This window comes from Solea senegalensis, linkage group LG18 (assembly GCF_019176455.1).
Source record: "Solea senegalensis isolate Sse05_10M linkage group LG18, IFAPA_SoseM_1, whole genome shotgun sequence".
In the NCBI taxonomy this organism is placed as follows: Eukaryota; Metazoa; Chordata; class Actinopteri; order Pleuronectiformes; family Soleidae; genus Solea; species Solea senegalensis.
In genome coordinates, this window is record NC_058041.1 from 16,072,398 (window position 1) to 16,098,646 (window position 26,249).

The following is a 26,249-nucleotide window of genomic DNA, read 5'->3' on the forward strand; positions in this document are numbered from 1 at the left end:
AATTATATTTTGCTTAACCCATTTCTTTGTCACTTTCATCTCATTTGAAATCCATGACGTCATGTTCTATGACATAAAACAAACTAATATCTGCATATTCGAGTAATGAAAAACAAACGGCCATAAAAAAGTTATTCACCCAGAAACTACACACACATGACTTTAGGATTTATTATTGTAACCATACCAATAAGGTGGATCTCTCTTTATTTTGACCATCAATTCAATCATAATTGTTCTTTTTAATCACAGGCAATAGTTATAATAGTGCACTTTTTAATATTTAAATTATGATACAGACATTTCTTTCTTCTTTTTTTTTTTTTTAAACACCTTATTCTACTGACCCTTATGGATGGAGAATAGTTTACAATCTTAGCCAGGGTTGGGCCAATGACAGTGAAGGTGACATGGTGTTGGTGAGGAAAAAAGCAGGTGATGGTGAGCAGTCGTAAAGAAGTGTGTGTGAGGACAGTGAGGCAAACAAATCAGTACAGTTTCTCTTGTGGTGGTGGCTACACGACAGGTTTAAGAGGCCGATACACGAGGCAGAGAGGCAGGAGATGAAGCCAATGTGAGAGAGAAGGTTTGGTCAATGTCAGTTCATTTAATATTATTGGGTCAGTCAAACGCTCCAAGTCAGCCGTCGCCCACCTGTGACACACACACACACATGTTCAAGTTACCAGCCATTAATAAGCATGATTACAGAGATGTCAACAAAGAGAGGTTCTGTCCATGTTAAGAAATGCTTAAAAAAAAAAACGTGGGTGATGAGAAATGAAATACATATCTCTTCATATAATCATGCTGACCTCCCTCTTAATGAGTGAAGCAGTTTATCCAGCTAGCTAACAGTTACCATGCTCAGGAAAGACTCTCAAACCAAAGAGGGAGGCCAGCACAGGGGAAGGATATGGCCTTCCATCACTTTAACGGACACATGTCCTTTCCCAGCACACAGAGGGTGTGAGTGCTTCGACTTTATACTCACTGGGAGTATAAATGTGGAAAAGATGGGAGAGAAATGCTGCATTCCTTCTTCATCTGAACTCGTAAGCCGGAAACCGGGAGTGGACGTCACCCTCAGAAGAGCAAATGTATCTCGGGCTATAGCCATCGTGTCCATAACAACGCTCAACGTGGTATCTGGCGACACAGAACAGCGCGGCAACATGTCTATGGATAAATATTAAACAGAACCATGTGTACGAGTGATTCACCATGTAGCAAATACGACAGAAGTGGTATCACAGAGGTAAAAGAAAGAAGCAGCGTGGCCACCATCCAAACGAAACACAACAACAGTTTTGTTGGCATTAAAATCCAGTCTGTCAACAAACACGACACAAACAACCACATTGCCCAATAAATAATAATAAATAAATAAATAGATGGATAAATTAGTGCGCAAATATATATAAATATATAAAAAACGACACACACAGAATGAAAATAAACAACAGTAGCAGTATGTATCTCTCTGAGAACGCGTTGCACGTGTTGCATATTGTGCCGCATGGAAGACTGGTGATGGACATCGACTGGAATAATACGAGCGTCCCAGTTGCTACCGTGTTGTGTTTTTGCCCGAATGGTGTGACTCTCGGTGAGGAGCGTGGCTGTCGAGATGGATTTACTTGGCTCGTTGGTGAACGCTGTAGTGAGGAGCGCGGGGTTTGGGAGACTCTGCTCGCTGTCTCCACTGACGTCCAGTTCAGTAAGGAATCAGCATCGCAAGCTTTTACAGTCTGGCATCGTGAAAATGTCCACTGATGACTTTTCCTCTGTGTGTTGATTTGAGTCATTATGTGAATACTATGGCCATAGGAGAAGAGCTGGATGAGAAAATAGGGCCTGATCCATTTTCTCATTCAAACAGCTGGGATGAGGTTCATGGAACTATTCACGCATAGTGTTTCCTTTTTATATATTAATGTTCATATTTCTGTTCAAATCAAAAAATACTTCTTCTTCTTCAGAGCAACAGGAGTCCAATGCCAAAATCTCAGGTGCATTGTTTAAATATGATCTCTGAGTAAAAAGAAATTATAAAACAATCTTAATAATTAAATATTCCTGCCATAAAGCACCTGCTTTCCCTTGAAACACTGCAGTCTCCCTCTCTCTCTCTATTTCTCTCTCTGTGCTGCTGACATCCTGAAAACAAATATGATGTAAACATAAATGAGAACAAAATAAAAAAATATTTATTTCACATTCAACTTAACTTAGCTTACTGTGTTGGTTTCTCTTGACCTCGGGAGAAGACAGTGCTGGGACTCTACACGTGTGGTTTTCTCCTGAGAGAATCAAAGCGTTAGCAGAATGCTAACGTTGAGGGCTTATCTATATGTCTTTGACTATGGACTGGTTGCTTGACAGTGACATGGGCACACCATCAAAGGACTATGACTTGTTTTTGGAGTCAGATACTGTGTTAGAATGCTATGGTAGACTAGCCTATCTGATCATCTGGTCAGCATCCTTTAGCAGGCTGATTTGCTAACCAGCATGCACATTAGCACTTCAAAAGTCCTGGTTGGATCTGTAAACATCTATGACAGATACCAAACATAGTTTTTTTTTTCCATTCAAGGGCGATTCCCTAACTTGTTTCTCATTTAAGGGAAGGAATCCCGGTAATCCAAAAAGACTGAGGAGAGAATGAGGAGTTGTAAAGAAACACAATGTGGAGGAGGCTCAATCCTTGCTATGGTCAAGCACATTCATTAACTTAGTCAAGGAATAATAGCCGGGGATATGCTGAGATTGACTCTTTACTGTCTTCTGTCTGCAGTAGTTCCAGCAATCTCGCTGAGTGGTTTCACTCTACATCCTACGGTTGGGACTGGGTTCCGTTGGAGGACAGCAGTCGGGTTCTCTCTTTGGCCGAGCCTCTGCGCTGCAGGACTCCCCCGCTGCCTCCTATGCCTGCACCATCGGCGCGGTCGCCCCACTCACACCTGTCGCCCCCACCCTCGGAGCGCCTCGAGTTTTGGCGGGTGGGGGTGCCGTGGGGCCGGCTATTCTTCTCATCTGGGAAGGGATCAGGTGAGGAGGACAGGAAAGTCACTCTAAATGTACAGTATTTGTGCTATCATGTCTTAAATATATATATATGTATATATATACAGTATATATATGTGTGTATATATATATATATATATATACACACATATATGTGTTGACAAATGATTAAAATATTTAATCGCGATTACTTGCACATTTTCATCTATTCTAAATGTCCCTTGATTTCTTTTTGTCCCATTATTTTTTCTCATTTTAATGCTCTTATCAACATAGAAAAGTGGATCGGCTTGCTTTGTGCAAATGCTTTTTTTATTGAGACAATATCTCTGTCACCTGCATATTTTGACTTATTCCTCTTATTGTGAGAGCCGCACAATAATAAGAGAGGCTGTGTATCAGCCTGCAGTGTGTGAATAAAGTGCTGTTCTTTAACACAGACGGAGACCCGTGGTTTAATGTGTTGTTTCTGCAACAAGCTAATCCGAGCTAAAGGAGCTGGCGGTCTTCGGTGGTCTCCTTACTACGGTTCGGGGGTCTGCCAGCTTGGTTGGTAACACTGCATACATCATTACTTGGATGTGGGGAGTGCGTGGAGAAATGATCCAGGCTGCGTTGGATACGGAGAGCCCGCTTGGAGACGGAGAAGCGCACAACGCTCGCCATCCACTCAAAACGTAACGTTAGCCTACTACTCTTTGGCCGGCTTGCAAGCCCAAACAAGTGTGTGCAGCGTGCCTGTTGCTTTGTTTCTGGTCTAGCTAGATCCCGGTGTGTTACTAGTTGTTGCAACAGCATGTGAAAAAAACCAAAAAAGTTTGCTAGGCCAAAAAGAACGTTAATCGTTTTTAAATTTTAAAAAAATTTATGCCGTTAAAATGGGTCTGCGGTAACACCGTTAATAATGCCTTTAACTGACAGCACTAATGTATATGTGTGTGTGTGTGTGTGTATGTGTATGTTGAGCCCATTCCTACATAATACCCTTTAGAAGACGAGGAAAGAGAGCGTACGGGCAAGACAACAACGTCTTTCCTGGTAAGGGTAGTTCCCTGACATGGAAACAGTCTTCCAACAATCTCACTGTTAGATGACACTATTTCAACAAAAAATTGTCCCAAAAATGACAGTAATAACATGTTCACACATGTGTGTGTGTGTGCATTCTCACCAGATAGGCCTGGCACCATGGGTTGATCATGAGAGCTGAGAAGCTGAGCTTGAATCGTCTCCACCACTCGTCTGAACCTGCGACTGGGGCCTAGAGATGAACAGAGGCGCAGACAAAAGAACGGCCATTATACTTGAACATTATACTTGAACTTGGATTTGTTACATCAACCCCAACATGGCTGTCTCCATATAAACAGTGCTACTTTTACCTTTAATATCACTTATGTCACATTTGTTTCACATAGCAGTTTTATTGCTATAGTTTTAGAGCTTTGTTATTGACTGGCATTGTCCTTATATATGTCCTTAAATCAAGGATTTTGCCTAATCTAGGCCACAAAGTACTGTTTCATTTTGAACCTGTTGCAACACTGTTTGTGTTACATTTATGTTATAACTTGTCTGATTCTCTGCCAGAGAGTGACTGAGCTAATTTTTCCAAAATCTACAGCTGTTTGGGTCCAGACATTTCCTTTGCGGATCATATATATAAGACTAAGTGGACGACTGTTTGAGTCAGATACAGGAGAATATTCTGGAATGTCCAGGTGAGCAGCGGAGCGTGGATGAGCGTGGATCGCTCAGGTACCCAGAGATTTTGCTGTTGTGTTCTCATGTGAGCAAAATATAGACAATTTCAATTCCTCAAACCTTTTTAAGCGCAACCTAAAATATCACTTAAGTTGATTTTTTTTCCTGATTAAAATTGGTAAACATTGACTGATATTTACCTGATATGAGGGAGAATGTCACGCTGTAGAGTCCGCTCTCCCTCCTTCCCTCCCTCTCGCCTCTCTCCCTGTCTCGCTCCCTCTCGCCCTCTGAGAAAGCAATGTCCACCTGGAACTTGACAGGCTTCTGGAAGACGGAGGGGCCGCCGGAGGACTTGTACTCGGCCCGGAAGCTGGTCTGGGAGATGACACTGTGGCTGAGTGACGGGATCTGCGTGGTGGGGAGACAGAGAAGAAGCAGAGAGACCGACAGACTTACGAGGCGGGAGAGGTACGGGGCCAACGTGAGTATAGGGAGACAAAGGGCGAGGGTGAGGACAAGAGAGACAGAGTGAGCCACTGATGAAAGCAAGGTCATCCATTAACGTGCCACGAGTGAGCTAGACTGAAATAATGAGAGAAATGAGGTGCACACAGTATGAGAGAGTGTGTGTGTGTGGGTACCTTACAGCTGTGCACGTGAGAGCCATGCTTTCAACAAACAAACTGTGACAGTGTGACACATGAAAAGACGCGTCAGATACTTACAGACAGGAAGGCGTGCACAATGTCGGCCTTAACTGAGCTCAGAGGTTTGTCTCTGATGACCACAAAGATCTGCTCCTCTTTCTCTAAACCAATGAAGTTTCCAAACCATGATTTCTTGGCCAATCTGGGAGCAGGAGACAAACAAATACACACTGTGAGCTCAAACTCAGATACAAGGAAGATATTTAGAGACCTCGTAGCAGGACTTTATCTTAAAGCTGGTGTAGGCAACACATTTTTGATGTTGTTCTGAAAGAGAACTAAAGCATTTCCAGACATAAACTCTGGATAATATCCACAACATTTGTTGTTCTAATATGGCAAATGCAGAGGCAGATTGTGTGGGTGAGACACTTTCACAACACCAGCTCTTCTGGACAATCACCAAACAATGTCCACACTTCAGTGCAGGTCCTAAAGCAGCTCTCAACGTCTGCACCCCATCTACACACTAATATCTGGCCTCTGACGGGATGTGACCAGAATCAAGGTCAGTTCAGAGAGAGAGGACGAGGAGAGAGGTGTTAGCAACTGCTGCCAACTCTGCAAAGCAACCTCAAAAACAAAATAAATGCAGTTAAATAGAGTCTTATGCCTGTGAACTAGGAGTGGGTGTTCAATCAGCGTTGTGCTTGCATATCGTGTGAACTGTTGCTCTTCTCTTCTTTTGTGAAAGGTCTCTGCTTTGCAATGTAAAGGGCACTGACGTAACGGATGTTCTGATTTGGAGCTATGTAAATAAAACCTGAGCGATCCTGCGTACTGCAACTTTAAGGACTGTGACTTACTCTGGGCTGGATTCTGGCGTTAGACTGGACATGTCTTCTGATGTAGGAACTAAAAAAGAAAGAAATATTAAAAACAAAGACAGTGAACAGGATTTTTACTTGGAAAACAAATACCCAATGCACAGAAACAAAAAAAGTTAGCATTAGGGATGCACAATATTTATCAGCACAACTTTGGTATCAGCCGATTGTATTATCTGAAACCAAGATCCCCTGATATGACTAATAACTATAACTATAGGCTGAAAAGGCCGTAACCTCCTTGACTTCTACGCTGGTGCCCTCCCAAAATATTGTCTGTTTATTTTGCACATTGAAGAAAATGTACATCTATATTTGCTGTGACATGAGTTTACAAAAGTATAAGGAGACTAAATGACTTCTGCAGTTAGGCGCAGGCTTCTATCAGTTATAGGCCCATGCACTCCCGATATAACCGCACATCAGTTACAGCAAAAATGTCCAATATCATGCATCCCTAGTAGGCACAGATTCAATGTTTTGAAACAAACTGAGCGACCTGCAGTAAAAATATCTGGTGAAACCTGACATGAAGCTAAGCACAGAGAATTTACCCTGCAGCTTGCGACGATGGAAACGGGGCGAGCCCAACAGGTTGTTCTTGAAAGAATTGAGGCGAGTCCTCCAGTGGGCAGAGCTGCTGGCTGCCATGCCGCTTCCCCCTCCTGGACTGGAGGGCGGGGTCAGCGACAACGAACCCACCCCTCCCCCTCCCTCCGCCCGCGAGGAGGACGAGGACGAGGAAGAGGAGGGCGGGGTGGAGGAGGGGTGGTGAGGGTGGTGGACAGGGGTGCCCAAGGGTGTGGGCAACGGAGAGCCCTGGGGAGTGACCTGCGGCACAGAGTGGGCAGAGTTTGGGTAGAAGCTCTTAGTCACTGATTTTAGGACAGAGGACGAAGGAAAGAAGAAACGAGGGATGGGTGACAGGAGCGGAGAGGGAGAGGGGGAGCGGGAGGATGGGTTGTGCAGAGGGAGGGATTTGATGGGCTGCAGGTGGGGCCGCTCGATGGGTCCCTTGATGGGCAGGGTCTGGGTCTTTGGGTTGGGGGGAGCTTTGGGCTTGTCATGAGCCCGTGCTGAGCGAGGAGTTGTGATGCTTCCCTGTTTAGGCCCCTCCTTTGTGAGGGGGGTTGCGGTGGCACAGGTGACGTCTGATTGGCTGAAAGTGAAGATGGGGCTCTGATAGGACTGGGGGGGTGGTTGGGTGAGGGGTGGGAGAGATGGAAAACAAGAAAGAGAAGGGATGGAAAATGGAGAAAGGATGGAAATGAATATCATGCTTCATGACAGAAGAGTGCAAATTTTAGCAGTGCTACTGCTGCTGGCTGTTAAAGCTTTAAGTTAGGCTCCTTCCATACGGTTTCATTTTTGACCGCAGACATGTTGCTACACATGACATGCAGAGGGATGTTATTGACTGTTATTGCTAACAATGGCTAACCCAAGATATGCGAGCATCCATGGTTTTTCCCATAATATTCTGGAACACAGTGAACCCTGGTGTGATTCCAGTTGTCCAGATGTCTGTAATAGTAGATCTAAATCACTGGAGTATCGTGGACAGCACATGAATCGTAAGCGGAGCAGACGCAATTTTAAACAAAAAAACAAAACAAAAGTGTGGATGTGGCCTACTTTACCCCATGAACACATTTTTTCACAGATAAACGGGACACATTTGAATTGAAGGATTTCACTGACATCAACGTTAAAAGTTCTGTGTTGTTTCCCTAAATGTAGCATCAGCTTGTTCATGCATGGTGAGGAAGTGAAGTGACATGAAGACAGAAGAAAGATGCCACGCAAACCTCCTGACAGGCGAGACGTTTTATGTGAGTGAAGAGGATGTGTAAGAATAAAGAGATGTATTCATGTTTTATACAGTTTTTTATGGCATTAGAATTTTTCTGAAGCAAGAGAGTATCGCAGCACAGTAATATAATAGGCCGTAAAGCATTCAAAACATGTGGCCATACAACTCAGTGTAATGTTTTTTGATATATTTTATTATTACTCATTCCTTTAGTCAGCACCGACTAAGCTGTGTGCATGTGCCCCTCTGAATAAAAACATGGCTTCCAGTTGGGAAACAAGAACAAGAAAAAACAGACTCACATGATAAAGTCCACACACTCTTAAGACTATGATATCTTCAGAAAACTATAGTCAGTAAACCACTCTCTCTCTCTCTAATAAGACAATATCTGAATCCATGTGTTTTTGTCCTGCTTACACCTTCATGGGTCATATCTGAATTGAGTCATTGGCACCATTGCGGTGTATATCATCCAACCAAACCGAAACTTAACTACAGCTTAATAAAAAACAATTAACAGTGCTGCTTTTGTCAGCCAGAGAAAGTCTTAAATGTTGTGGTTAGAGTTCTTACCCGGGGGCTGCTGAGCGGGCTGGAGGAGAGACCAGTGGAAGCTCCACTCACTGAGCGAGACCTGACAAACACAAGAGTAAAAGGTTTCAAGTGTTTGACACAGGATGATTATTAGGCAACATTTACTTTGTGAATACGTGAGAATAACATGCTGCACCTTTGGCTGTGTGCAGCTGTATCCAGGGTCCTGCGAGGCGGGGTGGGAGACCCCTGTTCAGTCACACTCAGCACCTCCAGGCTTTTCCTCTCGGGACGGCAGCGGCCGTGGCGTGTCAGCATCGGAGAGTCAACACGCTTTCTCGGAGGGTCTGCTGTGGGGGGCCAGCAAGTAACTGTACTTAATTGTCAATTTAGAATTGTGCTATTATTGGTATTTACTGTAAATTAATAAAACAGCTGTAAATTAAGTGTAAAAAAAAACATTAAAGGAGACATATTATACCCTATTTCTCCAAGTTAAAATAGTTCCCTGGTGTCCTAATGAACATGTCTGAACATGCTTTGGTCAAAATACCATAAGGATGAAGCACCATAGCAGTTCAATAACCCTGCCAAAACCGCCCCTTTCAGAACGCTCAGTTTTCGTTCATGGTCCCTTTACATGCAAATGAGACACAGGCAAACACACACCCACTTCTTCCAGGGGGTTTCTGATTTGTCCTCTTTACTGTGCTCACTCGGCTCCTGTTCCCTCCGCTCCATTCCTCTCCCCCTCCCTCCACTAGTTCTCTGACAATATCAACATGGCAGTGTGCGCGGAAAACAGCGAGAGTGCCATCACAGGAAGAGACGTCTGACGCAAGGATCAAGCCGAACACTGCTGAACTGTAAATCAGTTAAAAACACTTAGGGACAGCACCACTGATCGCCAGCGGCGAGCGACGAGCTGCATGAACTGCCACTGTATGTGACTGTATCAAAAGTGGTGCGAACACACAAACACACGTTTGCTGACTTTATCCGGCACATTAGCTTCATATATAAAATCCTCTGAGGCTGGAAGCCACGAACAGCACACTTGTCCCTCCGCGTTGACATAATACTGCTCTTCCTCCCTCGCCTGCACTCTCGCAGGGACAAGGTGGAGCTGAGGTGGAGCTCTCCAAGGTAACTTCCTGGTGGGGTGGTAACATTCTAACTTTCTAACATATCTTTGCAAGTCATTCCCATCCTAAAATAAAACTCAACCACACACTGTCTCTGTCCATCGTGCAGCTTCAGCCCTCTTGCACCACTTTTTGCTTACGCAGCTCTCGAAGTAATTCATGGGAGTGACATTAATATTATTATTAGTATTTTTAAAAGGACCACAGACACAATGAACTTTGAAAAAATGCTTTCAATCCTGACAAAGCACAGACTAGATGATCTAGTCAAGACTCAGGACCACACATTTACTCACTGAGTTTGTGTTTAATCAAACAATGTCAGGGAAATTGAGGAATAAGCTCCCACTCCACATCAGACAGGTCCCCACTTTTTGTTTTTAAATCTCATTTAAAAACACATTTATTTTTGTTGGCCTTTAACCCAGAGTGAGTTGTTTCTTATGTGTGTTTAAGTTTTTCTTTTCTTTTTTTTGTTATTGCTTTGAAATGCGTCTTTCAGTTTTAGATAACTATCACATCTCCTTGTTCTAGTTGTTAGTCTGCAGAATGTATGTATAAATAACTGAGCCTGAAATTAGCCTTCCCTGTTTCAAAGACCAGCAACTGCCACTGACTCACACAGACATGCTGGTACATTTGCCTCTCAGACACCAAGGCTGAGAGAAGCAGCTCCCTCCTGCCACCTAGTGACTGACCTACGTCATTGCGCGGAGGTAGGTCCTCATCCTCATAGCTTGGGTAGCGCTCTTTTCTGTCCAGCAACAAATAATAAATCATCTTCTCCTGGTTTTCCCTGAGGATGAAAAACACAGACAGGAGCTTTTGTATGTATGTATATTAAAAACAATAATTTGTGTATGACTACACTCAGTAGCTTACACTACTGTGAAGAATACATAATAATCGTAAAAAATGTTTTTACATTTTCAATACTATTTCCTTTGACATTTTAAACAGCTTTAAGCTGACAAATACTCATTTAACAGCAAAAATAACTGACAGATTAATTAGTCACAGCCCTAATCAGCATATTGTCAAACAGAGGCCAATAAAGTGGTCTCTAAAATGCCAGAACATGTTGAAAAATGTCTATTAGTCGATATGATGATGTTCTCAAATGTCTTGTTTTGTCCACAAGCCAAAATTATTCCATTATAATTAATTACAATGAGAGTGTGACCATTCGGTACCGATCCTTCCATTTGATATGATGTAGTTTTCATATTAAACCATATCATAACCTTAACAAAACTCAGCGACAGAGACACTGCAGCATCTCTGACTCACTGTCATTTTTAGAGTTGGATATAAATGTCTTCTTACTCTTCACACTGCAGGTCTCGGGTGAGCTTGACTCGGTCTCTGAAACAGCCCAGCGAGTGCATGCTGTCCAGCACATCTGGGTCCAGTTCGGTCAGGGAAGAGATTCGCTTCACGCACACTCGCCTGGGAGGAGGCTGCTCTGGACAAGGCTCGTTGCGGCCACCCCTGGTACGTACACACACACACATGCATAGAGTAAGTACACATACATAACACATGACGAGGGATGACACGGATGTGTGTGATTAAATATAATGAGTAAAGGATATAGAGATGTGAGAGTACTCACTGGTACCAGGCATGTTTCTGGATGGCCTCTAGCTGTAAGCAGTGACAGGACAGATGGGACCATTAGTTTGGAGGCAGATGGACACAGAAAACCTGTCTCACACTCTGCAGAATGTTACAGGCATAAGAGTCAACTCATCATTTCCAAATATACTATGCTGTAAGCGCTAGACAATATCAAAATCATCATTTGACGACTTACTTAACTATTTTTGAGTCAGTCGTATTGTTTATAAAAAGTTTGTAACCTTATCTGACAGCTTTTATGAGATTTGTTCTGTTTTTGATATTTGAACTGAAGCCTGACTTCACAAATCTTAATGCAAACATATCACAGTAGCTGTAATATAATGGAAACTTAGGTTATTTCCACACACCATTTTCATTTAAAGCTCCACAGCGTAGGTGTGCCTGCAGAGCTTTCTGAAAAACAACTCTGAGTCCATATTGCAAACTTTCCCATTTGAACATTTGTTTCAGTAACTCATGGCCTCGCTCATGTTTCAAAGAACTGGGGATCATTCCTTAACCTACAAGTTCTCTTTCAACATTTTTTTCATCTCACTTGCATTTCAGAGAATCAGGGGATAATTCCTTCACTGTATTAGTGTACCTGATTTGTGCCAACTTATAGTTGCCATGGCAACTGCTGACTTGGGCGACACATCGACCAAACTCGAACCCCCTCCCGCTTCTCTGAAATCACTGCGCGTTTTGTTGGCAACGCAAAAACTACCATGTGTGAGCTATGTTATGCGCGTGTAGCAAAGCACAGGCAATAACTAGCACTATAAGCGTATTTGTAGCATCAGACATGAGACTTACTTCAGTGATGGAAAAACTGGTTATTGTTACATTCATATTGTTAATAAATGACTTAAATTTGACAAATTTAATTACTTATCATGACATAAAACCAATGATCCTAGACTACACTAGACAAGTCTAAAAATAGCAGACCCATCTGTGCTTAAAGAGAGAAAAAAAGAATGTGAATTGAATCGAATCAAGGATTTGGAGAATCGTGACACGCCTAAGTTGAACCTAAAATAACTTTAATTACTGGCAGCTACGTGTCATGTAAAATTGAGCACAGTCTCATACCGTGAGCCTCTTCTCAGGGTTGACCTCAATCATGCCCTTGAGCAGAGACTGGCAGTCTGGGGGAATGAAGTGGGGCATGTGGAACACTCCGCTTTTCACCTTCTCCAGGAGCTGGCGTAAATTATCGTGGTCAAAAGGCAGGGCACCCTGGTGAAAGAAAAAGAGGGAGGAGGAGAAAGAATGAGGCTGATTAAAAGATGTGATAAAAAAAAAAACAAGCTTGATAAGAGGAGGGGCAATGACAAGATCAACACTGTACTGTGAGCAGCAGAGTCAAAGACTTACCACCAACAGAGCAAACAGGATGACCCCACAGCTCCACACGTCTGCTCTCCGCCCATCATATTTCTCCCCCTGCCAAACACAGACTCCCCATGAATTCATTCAACCACCGAAACACTAATGACAATCACTGGTTTTGATTGAATGAGATCATTGTAGGCTTTTCAAAGAGCACACAAGGTTTCTGAAAAGAAATCTCCAGGCCCAAACACTGTCAAAACCTGGACAATCCTCTTGTACAGTATACAGTGTAGAGCAGCAACTAACGATTATTTTCATAATCGATTAATCTGTTGATTATTTTCTCGATGAATCGTTTGGTCCATAAAATGTCAGAAAACTTTAAAAAATGTTGATCGGTGTTCGTCAAACCTGGAAATGATGATGTTCTCAAATGTCTTGTTTTGCCCACAAACCAAAATGATTGACTTTTGATGATTTCTTTCTTTGCAAAGAAATGAAGAAAATACTCACTTTAAGATGCTTAAACAATTGGAAATCTTACTTTAATCACGGAAAAAAGCTTTACCGATTAGTCGATTATCAAAATAGTTGTCAATTAATTTAGTAATCGATTAATCGTTTCAGCTCTAATACAGCGTCCTCTTATTAAAAACATCCAAAAGACTTGTATCATCATTCTTTCTCATCATGTTGCTTTTTGCAGTTCAGTTTGATTTCAAGTTAACCTGTGAAAGAGCAGGACTCTTACCCGTATGACTTCAGGACACGCATAATGTGGAGATCTGAAATGTAAGAGAAACATATTAGAAGCTTACGATGGTTATCACTGTTGTGTGTTCTCTTTAGTCAGGAATATATCATATTATTTACTACATTCAACGTCAAATTCAAAGTAGCTAACATTAGAAAGCAAGCAAGGTTAACTTTTCACTACTTGCCATGTTTCCATCAAGTGGAACTGTTCAGTTTGGTACAGTATGGTGTGCATTTCTATTAGGGATAGCACCAAAATAACCAGCCCCTTACCCTTCCATTTGTTTACACCCTTCCCTTGAGGTACTAGAATAAATGGTATGGTAAGGTCAGGGTCAAGGCCATGACAGTCAGCTGACAGGGCAACAGAAAAATGTCTCTCCCATGCGACCAGTGTTTCTTCAATGCCCAAAGTCTGTTCTCATACAAAGTGAATGTCTGACATCTTGTTTAGACAAACAGCCACAAACCGAGCAGGGGAAAAGAAGCTGCTGGATGTCCTCCACTGTTGTCTGTTGTGTCACATTTGGTGTCTTTGTTCATTAGTGTTTGCACGTACAATATCAGGCTACGCATCTCACTGACGTGGCTATCAGGCCCACCCATTTTCATAAGAAGCCCCGCCAATCAGAAAACACTTTTAAATCCAATATCAACGCCGTTCATCTAACCTATCAGTGGCTTCTAACTCACCGACATTCTTTGTGGTGCTGTTTCAGCAGCTTTGTCGAATTACATTACATTACATTAACCCCACTGATCAGTTATACCGAGTGGTTCAATAAATGGAGAAATACAGACTCTTCAAAACATGTATTTTCGTTTTGGTCTTTGCTTTTGTGTAGTGTAGTGAGGGTAGTGAAGAGAAAAACTGTTGAGTTAGGCTAAGGTCAAGGTCTCGGGCCAACTTCAGCACCATGGACAGCGAGCGACACAAGCAACAAAGGTGCCTGATCTCTGTCAGCATTGCTGTGCCCCGGCAGAGATGCACAGAGACACCTCTTTCATGCACACAGTGCGCACTGGTTCCAGAATTGAGCTGCCTGCTGGAGCCTTCATCGCCACACAGGTCTGTGCTCCTTGATGAAACTTTACCACCATTGAAAGCCTGAAAAGTGCTGAGTACTCCGGACAATGGCATTTCTTTTGACTTTGCTTGGCTTTTTGACTGCGTGGGACTTAAGTGTAAGTAAACATTCTTGGGTTCTCTTTGTTTCCACTAGCATTGTTGCAAAGCAAAGATTGTTGATTATTTTAATATTACACTATTTTATAGATAGAGCTCTCAGCAAATAATATCTCAAGTGTATTTTGAAGCTGTTACTTGCTGTAATTGGCCTGTCTGAGGATGTGGATTAGCTATATGTTAATATTCATTAGCAACACACACACAAATGCACACACACACAGGGTTGGTACTCACCCACAGCTGGTCTCTAACAGACTGTCTCCCACCTGCAGGGAGGCCATGCCAAAGTCAGCGATTCGGATGTTATTCTTTTCATCCAGGAGCAAGTTCTCAGGCTTTAGGTCTCTGTGACTGCAAGACAGAAAACCAGGAGTGATCAGACTGCACAGAGAGGGATTCTGAAAGAATTCACTAAGACAGCAGGAATTCAGAACCTTTCCTATGCGATCTTTTTTAATTGTCTTTAAAAATTAAAAAATTGTCTTTTTCCGTAAAACACGGCATTGTTTCAAGAAATGTCTTCATCCAAAGAAAAAAAACAAAATGACAGTACACGCTGTTGTAGTGCATATGCCATATGTGTATGTGGTGCTGTAATGCTGTTACAGAAATGCACCAAAAACGGAGGAGATGTTACGCATATGCACAATGTGTACAAACCTTTATTTTAAATGAAGCTTTATATGAACACAATGGCGAGACAGAGGCAGAATGATCAAAGCCAGAGCGTGTAATTACCAGAGTAGTTTATTGGTTGTCAACACGAAAACGCATGTGTTTTGAGATTTTCCCACTCTGGGACCTCATTTCCAAAATAGCATTTCAGTGCTCCCAAAATGCCAGTTCCATGCAGATAAAATGCAGATAAGATAAGAAAAAAAAACATTAATGGATTCTCCTGGACTAATTTTCACGTGTACAGGCCCTAAAGTTACAGTAGGCAGGTTCTCTAGAATCACTGTTGATTGCGGAGACTTGTTTTAGGGTCACAGCTCTCTGTCCTGTGCCCCTCCCACCAGGTGAGTATTTACAGGCACCAACAACAGATGACCTGAGGAAATCTTTCCATCTCTGAAAGGCTCTACTGAAACCTGTGTTTATTGTCAAACTTGTTTTTTTTTAGATCGCATTGCAGCTTAGGCAGTGCTAAAATAGGGGGACATATACATGCATTGGCTTAGCAGAACAACCAATTGGGAGCACCCCCACACCAGTGTTCCCCAAGGCTAGAAACAGAGCCCAAAAGGAGGAACAAAAGTGTAGTTCTCTCTCAGATCACTTAGTTAACATTGTGCTTAAAGATCACAGAATGACTCGATAAATAACACAAATTTCTGTTCTCATGAAAAAAAGATTGTATGGCTGTGTTATCTCTGATACCTCTAACTCCCCTCTCCTCCTCTTTTCTCTTCTATTAAAGCCTCTGTTCTCATGCTCACCAGAGAACTGTTGCATCTGTTGACCTCTCATTCTCTCAAGAAATTAAATCTTTCCAGACAATTATTTAGCAATCATTTCCATCCATCACACCCAGCTTTAAGTGTTTCTTATTTTTCACACAGCTCAGTAATTCACCACAGGAAGCAAAACAATTCCTATATAAAACAAGAAATAAACTTCATTGTGTAAAAAAAGAAGAAACCTACCAGATAGAATGACTGTGGCAGAAATCCAAAGCTGAGATGATCTGCCTGAAGAACTTTCTGGCCTCTTTTGGGGTCAGTCTGCCCTTCTTCACCAGGTAGTCGAAGAGCTCTCCTCCTGACACATGCTCCAACACCAGGTACCTGTCCACCCATGAGGACAACAGAGTGTTAGGGCAGGGCAATACATATCCATAATATATCTTTATCTAGACATCAGACACGATATGGTTAGATTTTGGATATTGTCATGTTGTGATAAGGTATCTGGGCTGACTTTACCGTGATTATAAAGGCTGTTGCATTGATAATCATCAAATGTATTATGTCAATTACACTTGTGAAATACACTTCTTTAATTTTAAGCCTAATTATTTGTATTATAGTACAATTTGACCATATTTATAGTCAGTTTCATTGTTTCTAACACACGTAAATGTCCTTCACTCAACATTAAAAAGCCAAATAAATGAACCAGGAATTATCTGAAATGAAAGGCAAAAACTGTATTTAAATCAGATCATGAATATGTATATTTCTATTTTAGAGATTTTATTTTAGAGTGTGTTTACAGTGTTTTGTCACACCAAAGAAAATTTTTCATGAGTCCAGAGAAACAGCCTGTGTGCAGCTTTATAGCCTCAAAATATCCAGATACTGCAAACCGCCCAGTTTTACAGAAAGATTGATTTATGTTGGAAAATATACATTGATATTGAATTAAGTAAAACATATATTATGATAAAAAATGTTTACCATATTGCCCGGCCCTACAAACTCTCACCTCCAAGGGTTCAAGGGTCACCATTCTTTGAAAAACACTTTTTCTCAAGATAGAGATGAAGGAAGAGATTTATAGTGATGGCAGTTTTTTTATAGTAATATTTCTACATTATGCCACTCTAAATTCAGTGTTTAGCAAGAGAGGGAGGAAAATAAAGCATGCAAACTCCAGCCAAAGAGAGAACTCACAGATATTTGTTATTCTCGTAAACATCATGCAGCTTCAACACATGCGGATGTTCAATCAGCTTCAGAATGGCAATCTCCCTCTCAACCTGGTCAGATGGAAGAGGGAGATGTGAAGGAAGAGAGAGAGAGAGAGAGGAGGAAATGCAGATGCACAGAGAGTCAAAGTCAGTCTGAAGCAAAGACACAGCAAAGACACAGCAGGGAAGTTAGAGAGTAAGGCTGCAACAAACGATTATTTGTTGTTGTTTGGTCCATTGAAAGTCTGAAAATGTTGAAAAATGTTGATCATTGTTTCCTAAACCTTGAAATGATGATGTTCTCAAATGTCTTGTTTTGTCCACAAACCCATATCGTTCAGTTGTACTGATTTTTTTTGTTATAGGAAGCAAAGAAACCAAAGGTATTCCCATTTAAGAAGCTGACAAATCTTATAATTAATCAAAAAATACTCATACTGATTGGTTAGTTTTTTCCTCAACAGTTCCTGTTTATTTGCATAGTATATTCCAACATGTACTTCGTGATATTGTACTAATTTTAGTATTTTACAAAGAATTATCTATAGGCATAAGAAAATACAGTCCAACAAAAATATTTCAACAGTAGAAAATAAACATGATACAAATGACGTTTTGAAGCTAATCGTTGACAGTAGAAACGAGTAATGACGGAGTGAGAGAACGCGTCACTATGCACGTAACAGCTGTTCATGTTGTTCTAATAATAATAATACTAACAATAATAATGACTTAGATTTATAAAGCGCCTTTCATGAAACCCAAGGTCGCTGTACAGTTTAGAACAGAGAAGAAAACAAGCAATCAGGTGGCAAAAGCCTGCTGGAACAATTGTCTCTTCAACAGAGATTTAAAGGACTCCAGAGTTGGTGCCTGGAGCCAGAGGGAGTGAGTTCCAGAGGGTTGGAGCAGCGACACTAAAAGCCCTGTTGCCAAAGCTTTGCCTGCAGGTCCGGGGAACGGAGAGGAGACCTAGGTCAGCAGACCGCAGGTTCTGGGAGGGGCAGTGCACATGGAGGAGGTCGGAGAGGTAATGTGCAGCACGTGAATGGAGAGACTTGTAGCAAAGGAGGAGACGCTTGAAGGAGATCCAGAACTTAACGGGGAGCCAGTGCAGTTGTTTCAGTGTGGGGGTGATGTGTTGGTTTGGTCCGAGTGAGAACCCTAGCAGCAGAGATCTGGACATGTTGGAGCCTATCCAGGATTTTCTTCGGGACTCCAAACAGGACAGCATTGTTCTGCAAAATCCTGTCACCTATGGTAAACTTGAGTTGTTGGTGTGAACTAAAGCTGTGTTTCCACAGAGTGGAACATTCAATTGGTTCAAACCATATTGTACTGTAGCAAACTGAACTGTACCATGATGGAAACACAGCATAATAACGTGGACTGTGGTGGCTCTGTGGTCAGACAACGTGGAACTCGCTCTCACATGTCCTGTCCCAAACACAACACCCCTTATCATCCTCTCCCTCCTCAGACCACAAATGACATCTTGTGTCCGAAATCCGCTTCATCTACCTCATCTACCTCATCTACCTCATCTATTCTTCTTAAGTGGAGCAATTCAACTCCATTGGCTGGACCTCTGTTTCTTGTCTGTTTTTGGCCTTTCTTGTATACCCAGCAGAGGACCACTGTTGTACACAGGAGGACTGTGACCACCAACAGCATGCCCTGTAAAATCCAAAACAAATCCAGATCATACACTTGCATCTTCTGGGGTAGACACTCAGCTTGTCCTGCAATGTTCTTCGCTCGACAAAAGTACTCTCCAGCATCTTCTTTGCTGACCGTAGTGAATTCCAGAGTTCCTTTTTGCGTGTCGAGAGTGTATGAAGAGTTGAAGAAATTTGGATTGGTATCTGGGTCGACGGGAATCTCCTCCTTGTTCTTGAACCACTGGTACTGGGAGTCTGGGAGGCCCTCATCCTCAAAACAACTCAGCTCAATTGGCTTTCCAGAGGGCACCCATTTAGGGACAAAGCATTTTGGCACCTCAGGTTTCACTCTTACGACAAGGTCGATCATAATCTCAGCCAACATCTTCTGGTCATTGATAGCGGCGACCTCACAGCGATATATTGCCGTGTCTGACCTTATTGCGTTGAGTATCAGTAACGAGGCGGGTTCTCTCAATATGGCTCTGTTCTTCAGGTCACCTACGACCTTCCCATCAAAGTACACGTGACTTGTTCCAACCATTGTCATCTTTTTCCATTCCACTCTGGGTTTGGGTGTAGTGGTGGAGTGAATCTTGCATGATAACTCAATATTTTCAAACTCATTAATTGATAGTGAGGCATTGTCTGTGCTCAGCTCCACCGCTAACACACTGAAGGAGCGGTGAGTGGTGAAGAGAAGCAGGAGGTAAGCGAGACGTGCTTTTGCCATCTTGGAGTCCAGGCAATGCACAGTGTGAAAAAGTAGAGAGCTGAGGAGATAATTCTTGCAGATTTTTCTTTCGGGTTCTTCTAATAAAAACAATTCTTGGCAGGCTGTTCACTGAGAGCTGTAAAGCTACCCTCAACAGTTCTTCAGATAAAAGTCTTTCAACTTTTATCCTTTAATGCTTTTATCTTTCATTACTGATGATTCAGTATTTACCCCATTTGGTTTTTGTTTTTATTCTCTCTTTGATCACATAGTCTTCTTGCTTCATTGCATGTTTTTTTAAAATTATATTCAAGCTGACAATATGGGTGGCCCCACCCAAATAATGCAGGCCCCACATAAAAACGACCTTAAACACACATACATCAATAATATTTTGCTAGCTTAGCTGAATTAGCTATCAGTGACAACTCCAGATGAAGCAGCACCAATTCGACAGCAGGTGGGGAGGATTATGGACGTGACTAAATGTTGATATTATTCACACAGCCAAGTTAAAGGGTTACACTAGTCGCAATGAGTTTCAAACTAGATTCCTGTTGTTCCTATATTTTTGTTGAAGGGGAATGGTTGGATGCAGAAATAATGCTCTATTCATCACTGGCTCCAGAAAGCAATTGAGTTCATTCTTAGCCAGGAAGGACAATCAAAGCCTGATGTAACCAAAACTGTGGAGCCGAGAGCAGATCATTCCAGAGACAGTTTGTGTCGGCAAGGGTTAGACAGATTACCATAAGTATCAGCCTGGGCAAGCTGCTCGGCAGAGTCTGTGGTAGCGTCCAGCTGTGCTCATGCCTGATGTTTCCGCTGTTCTCCTCGGTACTGGGCTGTCTTCAATAAATTCTTCCAACTTGACTCATTACTGACTCCAGAGACTTCTTCACTGATCTCCAAAGCCTTGGTAACAGAGACCTCCCCAAATAAGAAGGAGCAGTGGAAGGGAGCAGTGAATGGCTGGTGACAAATGCTGGCTCAAAACCAATCACAGTGCAAGCTCAAGTGACATAATTCATATGCAGTGGCCAGCTTTGCTACACTATGCTTCATTGTAACACAGAATCCATAATTCAAATACTTTAAACTGTCAACATTTGGACTTGAATCAGTCAATAACACTACTAAATACCCACATAGATTGGTTTTTGCTATAAATAAAAGGTTTAGGAGTGTAGCTACTATTTAAAGCAGGATGATCGAGAGCAGTTGACAATGTCCAGCTAAAGGAGAATATCTGGAATTAACTTCCAAAGAAAGCTCATTCTTTGGCTAAAAAGGCTTCATACAAGGCGAGAGGTAGAAACAGGGTAAATATTGAGCTGCGATTTTTGAGCCAGATACCTTCAGATCTAGCCATTCACCTCCACTACTCATAAGTAACTTAATGGCATTATGTTACATGTCAGTTTACATTGATGACCACTAGGGGTGGGAATGTTGTACATAGATTCTAAAGCAATTATATAATTGCATCTTAATGCATTAATAAAAAGAAAACTGTGTATTTACATTGGATACTCAATTAAATTTACTTCCATTAGAATTTATTAATACAAAATAAATTGCACAACATATTTCACTGGAAACCAAGGAAAGAAACAAAAATCTGTGTGTTTGTGATGTGCTTCCATTTTCGCTGGTCGGCAGCAACAGGAGACGTTTGTTTCTCCTCCACCTCCGGGTGGTAATGTGACATGTTGTTGCTCATGTTGAGGATGCATTTTACTCTGGTTTCACACAGCGTACATATTGTGTGGCTTTTGTCCAGCTGGCTTCTTCCCTGTACTTCACAGAAGCCAACATGTTTCCACGTCAGGTTTTAATCCAGATTGTGCTGATCAGATTTCACACTTTAGTGATAGCTCTCGCTCAGCCATCTTTGCTAAAGCTTACGAGGTGATGCACGCATTTATGTGTCGTGACGTTTAACCAACCGTTTATTGATTAAAGTGCATTGAATGTCATGAGGCAGTGACACATGCGTTGGCATCTGTAGTTTCAACATTCACTTGATTCAACTGAGCACAGTGTTAAAATGCTATGTTTTATTAATTTATTTTCCTAATTATGGCTTTTTCATTACAGAACAAGAGAGTATAAAGAGAGTGTGATGTATCAGAAAATAGGATAGATGACCATAGAATAGGCATTATGTATCATATCGTGGGCTCTATATTGTGATCATGAAGTTGGAAGGTCCTTGTACTGTAGCTAATTGTCATTAGCACACATTATTGATTTTGCTTTGGACTATGAGGTGTGCTTAACTTAAGTATTGCATATCGGACCTTTAAACAAGAAGCACTTTCTATACATTTAGTATATCAACATTATCATACTGTACCTTCATCAAGACAGACTCGGACAGCTTCTCTCTGTTGACTATCTTGATTGCGACCTTCTGACCTGTGATACAGTGGACCCCCAGCTTGACCAGTCCTGAAAGACACATCAAGACATGTAATTAAGAGGCAGCTCAGGATACAGCGTACATTTGTTGTTGTGTCTCAGATGTAATACTGTGTCTTTGTTGGATTCTTCAAGACACTGTTTTCACAAGTAGCATTTTAGTAACATGCAGTTGTGTTGTACTGAGATGTTCTTTCAAGAGCTGGTATGATATCATCGTATCGTGATCCGGTGTCTGTGATGACTTTTCCTCGTTTTGAAGGCTACATTGATAATCATCATATTTATTATTTTTAAATAACTCATTTGAATTACAAATTAAATATTTGAAAAACAGTTCTTTAATTTTAAGACTAATTATTTGTGTTATAGCAGAATGCAGAAAACCATTTGGATTTAACTAAGTGACATAAACTCAACAAATGAGTAAACCAGAAGCTCCTTTGTCCCCACAAGCTAAAAAAAAAAAAGCTGATTTCTTTCTAAAGACTTTTGGTGGGAAAGATAAAGAGGCAAATGTATTCTTAAGGTATCGTATACTCAAGCGGGCTGAGATTTATGAGATGAGTAACTGACATCTGTTTCTCTTTGCGTCCCGACTGATAGCCATGTTTTCACTGAGGGATAGCATCCTAGTCTGAAGTTAGTTCTAAGCACAGGGGTGTTGCACACAGCACAAGTCAGCTCTGACAATGTGCCATATTGACAGAAACACGTTTTCAGCAGAAACGTGTGAGATATCTGCCATTATTTAATTGAGAGACTTATGGTTCAGCAGTTTCAGTCAGTAGTTGTAGCTTTACGCAGCAGGCAGGACAACAACTTTGACAGATAATATTGCTTCTCGAAAACAGGTATAATGTGTGCAGTCAGGGTTGATAAAACAGCAGCTGGTTTAAGAGAAAGCTTTAATGGAACGAGAATGTTTTGGTCATCAGCCACAAATAAGAGGAGAATGTGGATGCAAAGCGCCATATAAACTTTTACCTTCCTCTGAGGAACATAGAAACGCGCTGTGGCTGAAAGCCTTAAATTTGGAGAAGCCACCATAGTTCTGTCTATTTCACTGTTGAAATGACACTTTAAGAAGATCATCCAGTTCCAGAGAAGTGTCTACACTATGAAACGTGGGTAAAACTTCCAAGGTGACAGCAGCAGCCACAGGTTAAACCACAACTAATTGTGATTAAGTATTGTTAGTGTTCTGAGTTGAAGTTACAGCTGATATAGTTTGTATAGTTAGATTTATAAATACATTATTACATTTCAATAATTAATTTAACAATCTACACCAAGCAAAAGCACAAAATTATATACGTTATGGAAGCCACTTCCACATTATACTTATTATATTACACTGATGTGGAACTGACGTGCCATTTACATTTGTTATCAACAGTGTTCCCACGACATTGTTAGAAATCAGACTCACTCCATTCACAGTCATGAAAGAAAGTCAGAACCATAGTTAATTCCACAATTAAAAAGATGGGCCTAATTTACACCCACTGCCACATAAGAAGAAAGGTAGAGTTAGCATGTACTCACCTGTCTGTCCCTTCCCCAGTGTCTTTTCCAGTCGATATGGCCCAACATATTGAGCTGACTGACTGAGAGACAGTTCCTTACTCATGCTGCTCTGACAGGAGGCTGATATTTATTAGATTTATTGCAGTTACTCTATTACACAGCTTCTTATTGTGCAAGATACAAGATGGTGCTCAACTTAAATCATTTCCAGTGCTGCTATGAAGTTAAAGGGAGAGATGATTTGAAATGTGTGGACGGTATATGAGCAATCTTCATCTCAATATCTGTGTTTACACGTACGATGCTGTTAGTAAAGGAAGCTGACATACTAGTGGATAGAGTACAGAGGAGAAAGTGATGACACTGAGTGACCTGGCTGATTTATTTAAGTCTTAAATACTGAGCGCTACCCTAAAGATACACATGACTAATGACTTTTACCTTTGTACATTAGCTTATTAGCATAACTTGCACCTCGTTACATGTATGACGTTAACTATATATATCTATGTACATAGATATATACATATATATGACACATAACGAAGAGAATAAAGTTAACGTTATATACTCTATGAAACAAGCAGGTTTTTCAACACTTTCTGACTAAATTAATGTCATTTGGTGCTTGAGTCTCGCAGCTAAACGTCACATACGCCACACAGATGTTAGCACTGTAGTTTACATCTCTAATGTATTCTATGTGTGTGTGTGTGTGTGTGCGTGCGTGCGTGCGTGTGTGTCAGGCCTATTTCACAGGTGCAACAACATGCTATGTTAGCCACAGCAGCGGGGGGCTAGCTCCGGTTTAGCCGAGCAGCGAGCGGCCTGTCAGCAAAACCCGCACCTCCTCAAGCTTCCGGGCGTCGCCAAACGTTCACATTCATCCGCCACGTTATGTCGGGGCGAAAGGCATATTCCCCTCAAAACTGCCATTTTCAACGCGGTGCGGTCCTCCCCCTTCCCTGCCTCTCCCCGTCTCTCCCACTCTACATCCCTGCGAGTGCTCAGCAGCGGATCACAGCATCTTCTGCACCCCCTCTCTCCCTCTCTCTCTCTCTCTCTCTCCTCTGTCTCTCTCCTCTGGCGTGTCCTCCGCTCCTCCCTCACCGCCGAGTGTTCAGGTGAAAGCAGCCCCCGCACAGCCCCGTAGCTCCGTCTCAATCCCTGTCTTCACCTGCGTTTTACAGTTCACGCAGGGTGAAGAAGGAAAGGCCTCCCCCTGGTTTATACCAGCTTCGCTTTTTCTTGCCGTAAATAGACTCTCTCCCTCTCTCTCTCTCTCTCGCCCTCTCCTCCGACTCAACATCCGGGTCCCAATCCGTCTCCATCCTCCCTGCATCCTCTCCTCTCCTCTCCACTCCCCTCCTGCCCTTTTACTTAGAATAAATAAATATTGAGCAACATAACAATAAAAAAAAAATAAAATAAAAAACAGCAGCACAAGAAAAAAAAATCAATATCATAAATTAAGGAAGAAGGGAATATTAAAAGCTATTTATAGAGAAAATCTAATGTACAGGAGGGGACACATAATAAATAAAAACATGCAATAATGGCACTCTAATTATTTAATGTCGTAATTGTAGAATGTATTTTAAGCATGAAAGTTATTTTCAGAAATGTCTGCTCACTTTTATTCTAACAAGTAACACCTTTAAAGTTGCATTTATCAACACAGTTGATACACAACATTGAGATTTGTTTTCCATAATTTTCAAAACATTTTCAGTCAAGTCAGTTGGAACCTTTCATTGTCGCCAGGTAGCAACTGAAGAGCTCATACAGCAGTCGTTAAAGACTATATATTTGAAAAAAAAAAGTCAACAGTAATTAAGTGAGGAACAACAGAGCTGTGAACATCCCACAACAATCAATACATCTGACACTTCTGTAGTTTTCTGTCTATGAAGAATTTAGAAATAACAATTGACTGATTTCTTAAACTTTATATTCAGGAGCAAAATCGAAACTATAATAATGTGATATTTATCACAACTATTGTGGATATTATCGACTGTATAGAACCAAAAAGCAGCTGAAAACTGTCAATATTTGCACAAAATTTAATGCCTTTACTTGACATGTTATTCAGTAATCTTTAATGTACTGTTATATATATAGTTTTGTATTATTAACCCATGTGTATGTATTTATTGCATTATTATTATTTATTATTGCTTATTTAGTTGATCTTTTTTCATTATTTTGTATTTCCATTTATTGAGCTTTATTGTCACTGTTTGAAAGTAAGTTGTAAATAAACAAATAAATATTCTTTATTCGACTGCTCCCTTTAGGGTTGACCACAGAGGATCATCTGCCTCTGTTTCTTGGGTCCTAAAATGAATAAATAAATAAAAATGACACTCTTGTCCTCCCTCTCCAGCACAGCAAATGAACATGCTACAATGATAATATTTCAAAGTCAAAGAAATCACAGTCAAAGAGAAAATGACAGAAGGATGAAGAGCAAAGGCTGTCAAATACCAAACTACTCAAATGTATAATAGTTTGGATTGTGCTGAGAGGATTTAGATGTGTTTTTGCACCAGATTAGTTTGTTGAGGCCATTTAAGAAACATACAAATATTTGTAAAATCTTAACTTTGAAG

The 26,249-nt window shown here is 41.3% G+C and overlaps 2 protein-coding genes and 1 long non-coding RNA gene across 7 annotated transcripts; all 3 read right to left on the reverse strand.

The window, feature by feature from the left end:
* Window positions 1-157: 157 nt before the first annotated feature.
* Window positions 158-1,397, reverse strand: LOC122759217. Its single transcript, XR_006358247.1, has 2 exons — window positions 995-1,397; window positions 158-654 (listed from the first exon to the last, which is right to left on the reverse strand). It is a non-coding gene; the product is annotated as an uncharacterized LOC122759217 (long non-coding RNA).
* A 773-nt stretch (window positions 1,398-2,170) lies between these two features.
* brsk1a (BR serine/threonine kinase 1a) lies at window positions 2,171-24,937 on the reverse strand. Of its 5 annotated transcripts, none has more exons than XM_044013898.1 (19): window positions 23,653-24,937; window positions 22,040-22,134; window positions 17,288-17,373; window positions 16,319-16,459; window positions 14,907-15,023; window positions 13,479-13,512; window positions 12,770-12,838; window positions 12,485-12,631; window positions 11,382-11,413; window positions 11,093-11,257; window positions 10,465-10,562; window positions 8,818-8,971; window positions 8,661-8,721; window positions 6,826-7,102; window positions 6,251-6,299; window positions 5,463-5,586; window positions 4,935-5,145; window positions 4,202-4,291; window positions 2,171-3,051 (listed from the first exon to the last, which is right to left on the reverse strand). In XM_044013898.1, the coding sequence occupies exons 1-19, from the start codon at window positions 23,735-23,737 to the stop codon at window positions 2,840-2,842; spliced, it is 2,247 nt and encodes a 748-aa protein (XP_043869833.1). In that variant the 5' UTR covers window positions 23,738-24,937; the 3' UTR covers window positions 2,171-2,839. The 5 variants fall into 5 exon arrangements, with proteins under 5 accessions (XP_043869833.1, XP_043869830.1, XP_043869829.1 ...); XM_044013895.1 differs by having other exon boundaries at window positions 2,171-3,039; window positions 6,826-7,459; XM_044013894.1 differs by having other exon boundaries at window positions 6,826-7,459.
* LOC122759219 (junctional adhesion molecule 3B-like) lies at window positions 18,057-20,999 on the reverse strand. The gene has a single exon (XM_044013899.1). It carries the CDS (start codon window positions 19,696-19,698, stop codon window positions 18,781-18,783), a length of 918 nt encoding a protein of 305 aa, XP_043869834.1. The 5' UTR covers window positions 19,699-20,999; the 3' UTR covers window positions 18,057-18,780.
* Window positions 24,938-26,249: the final 1,312 nt, after the last annotated feature.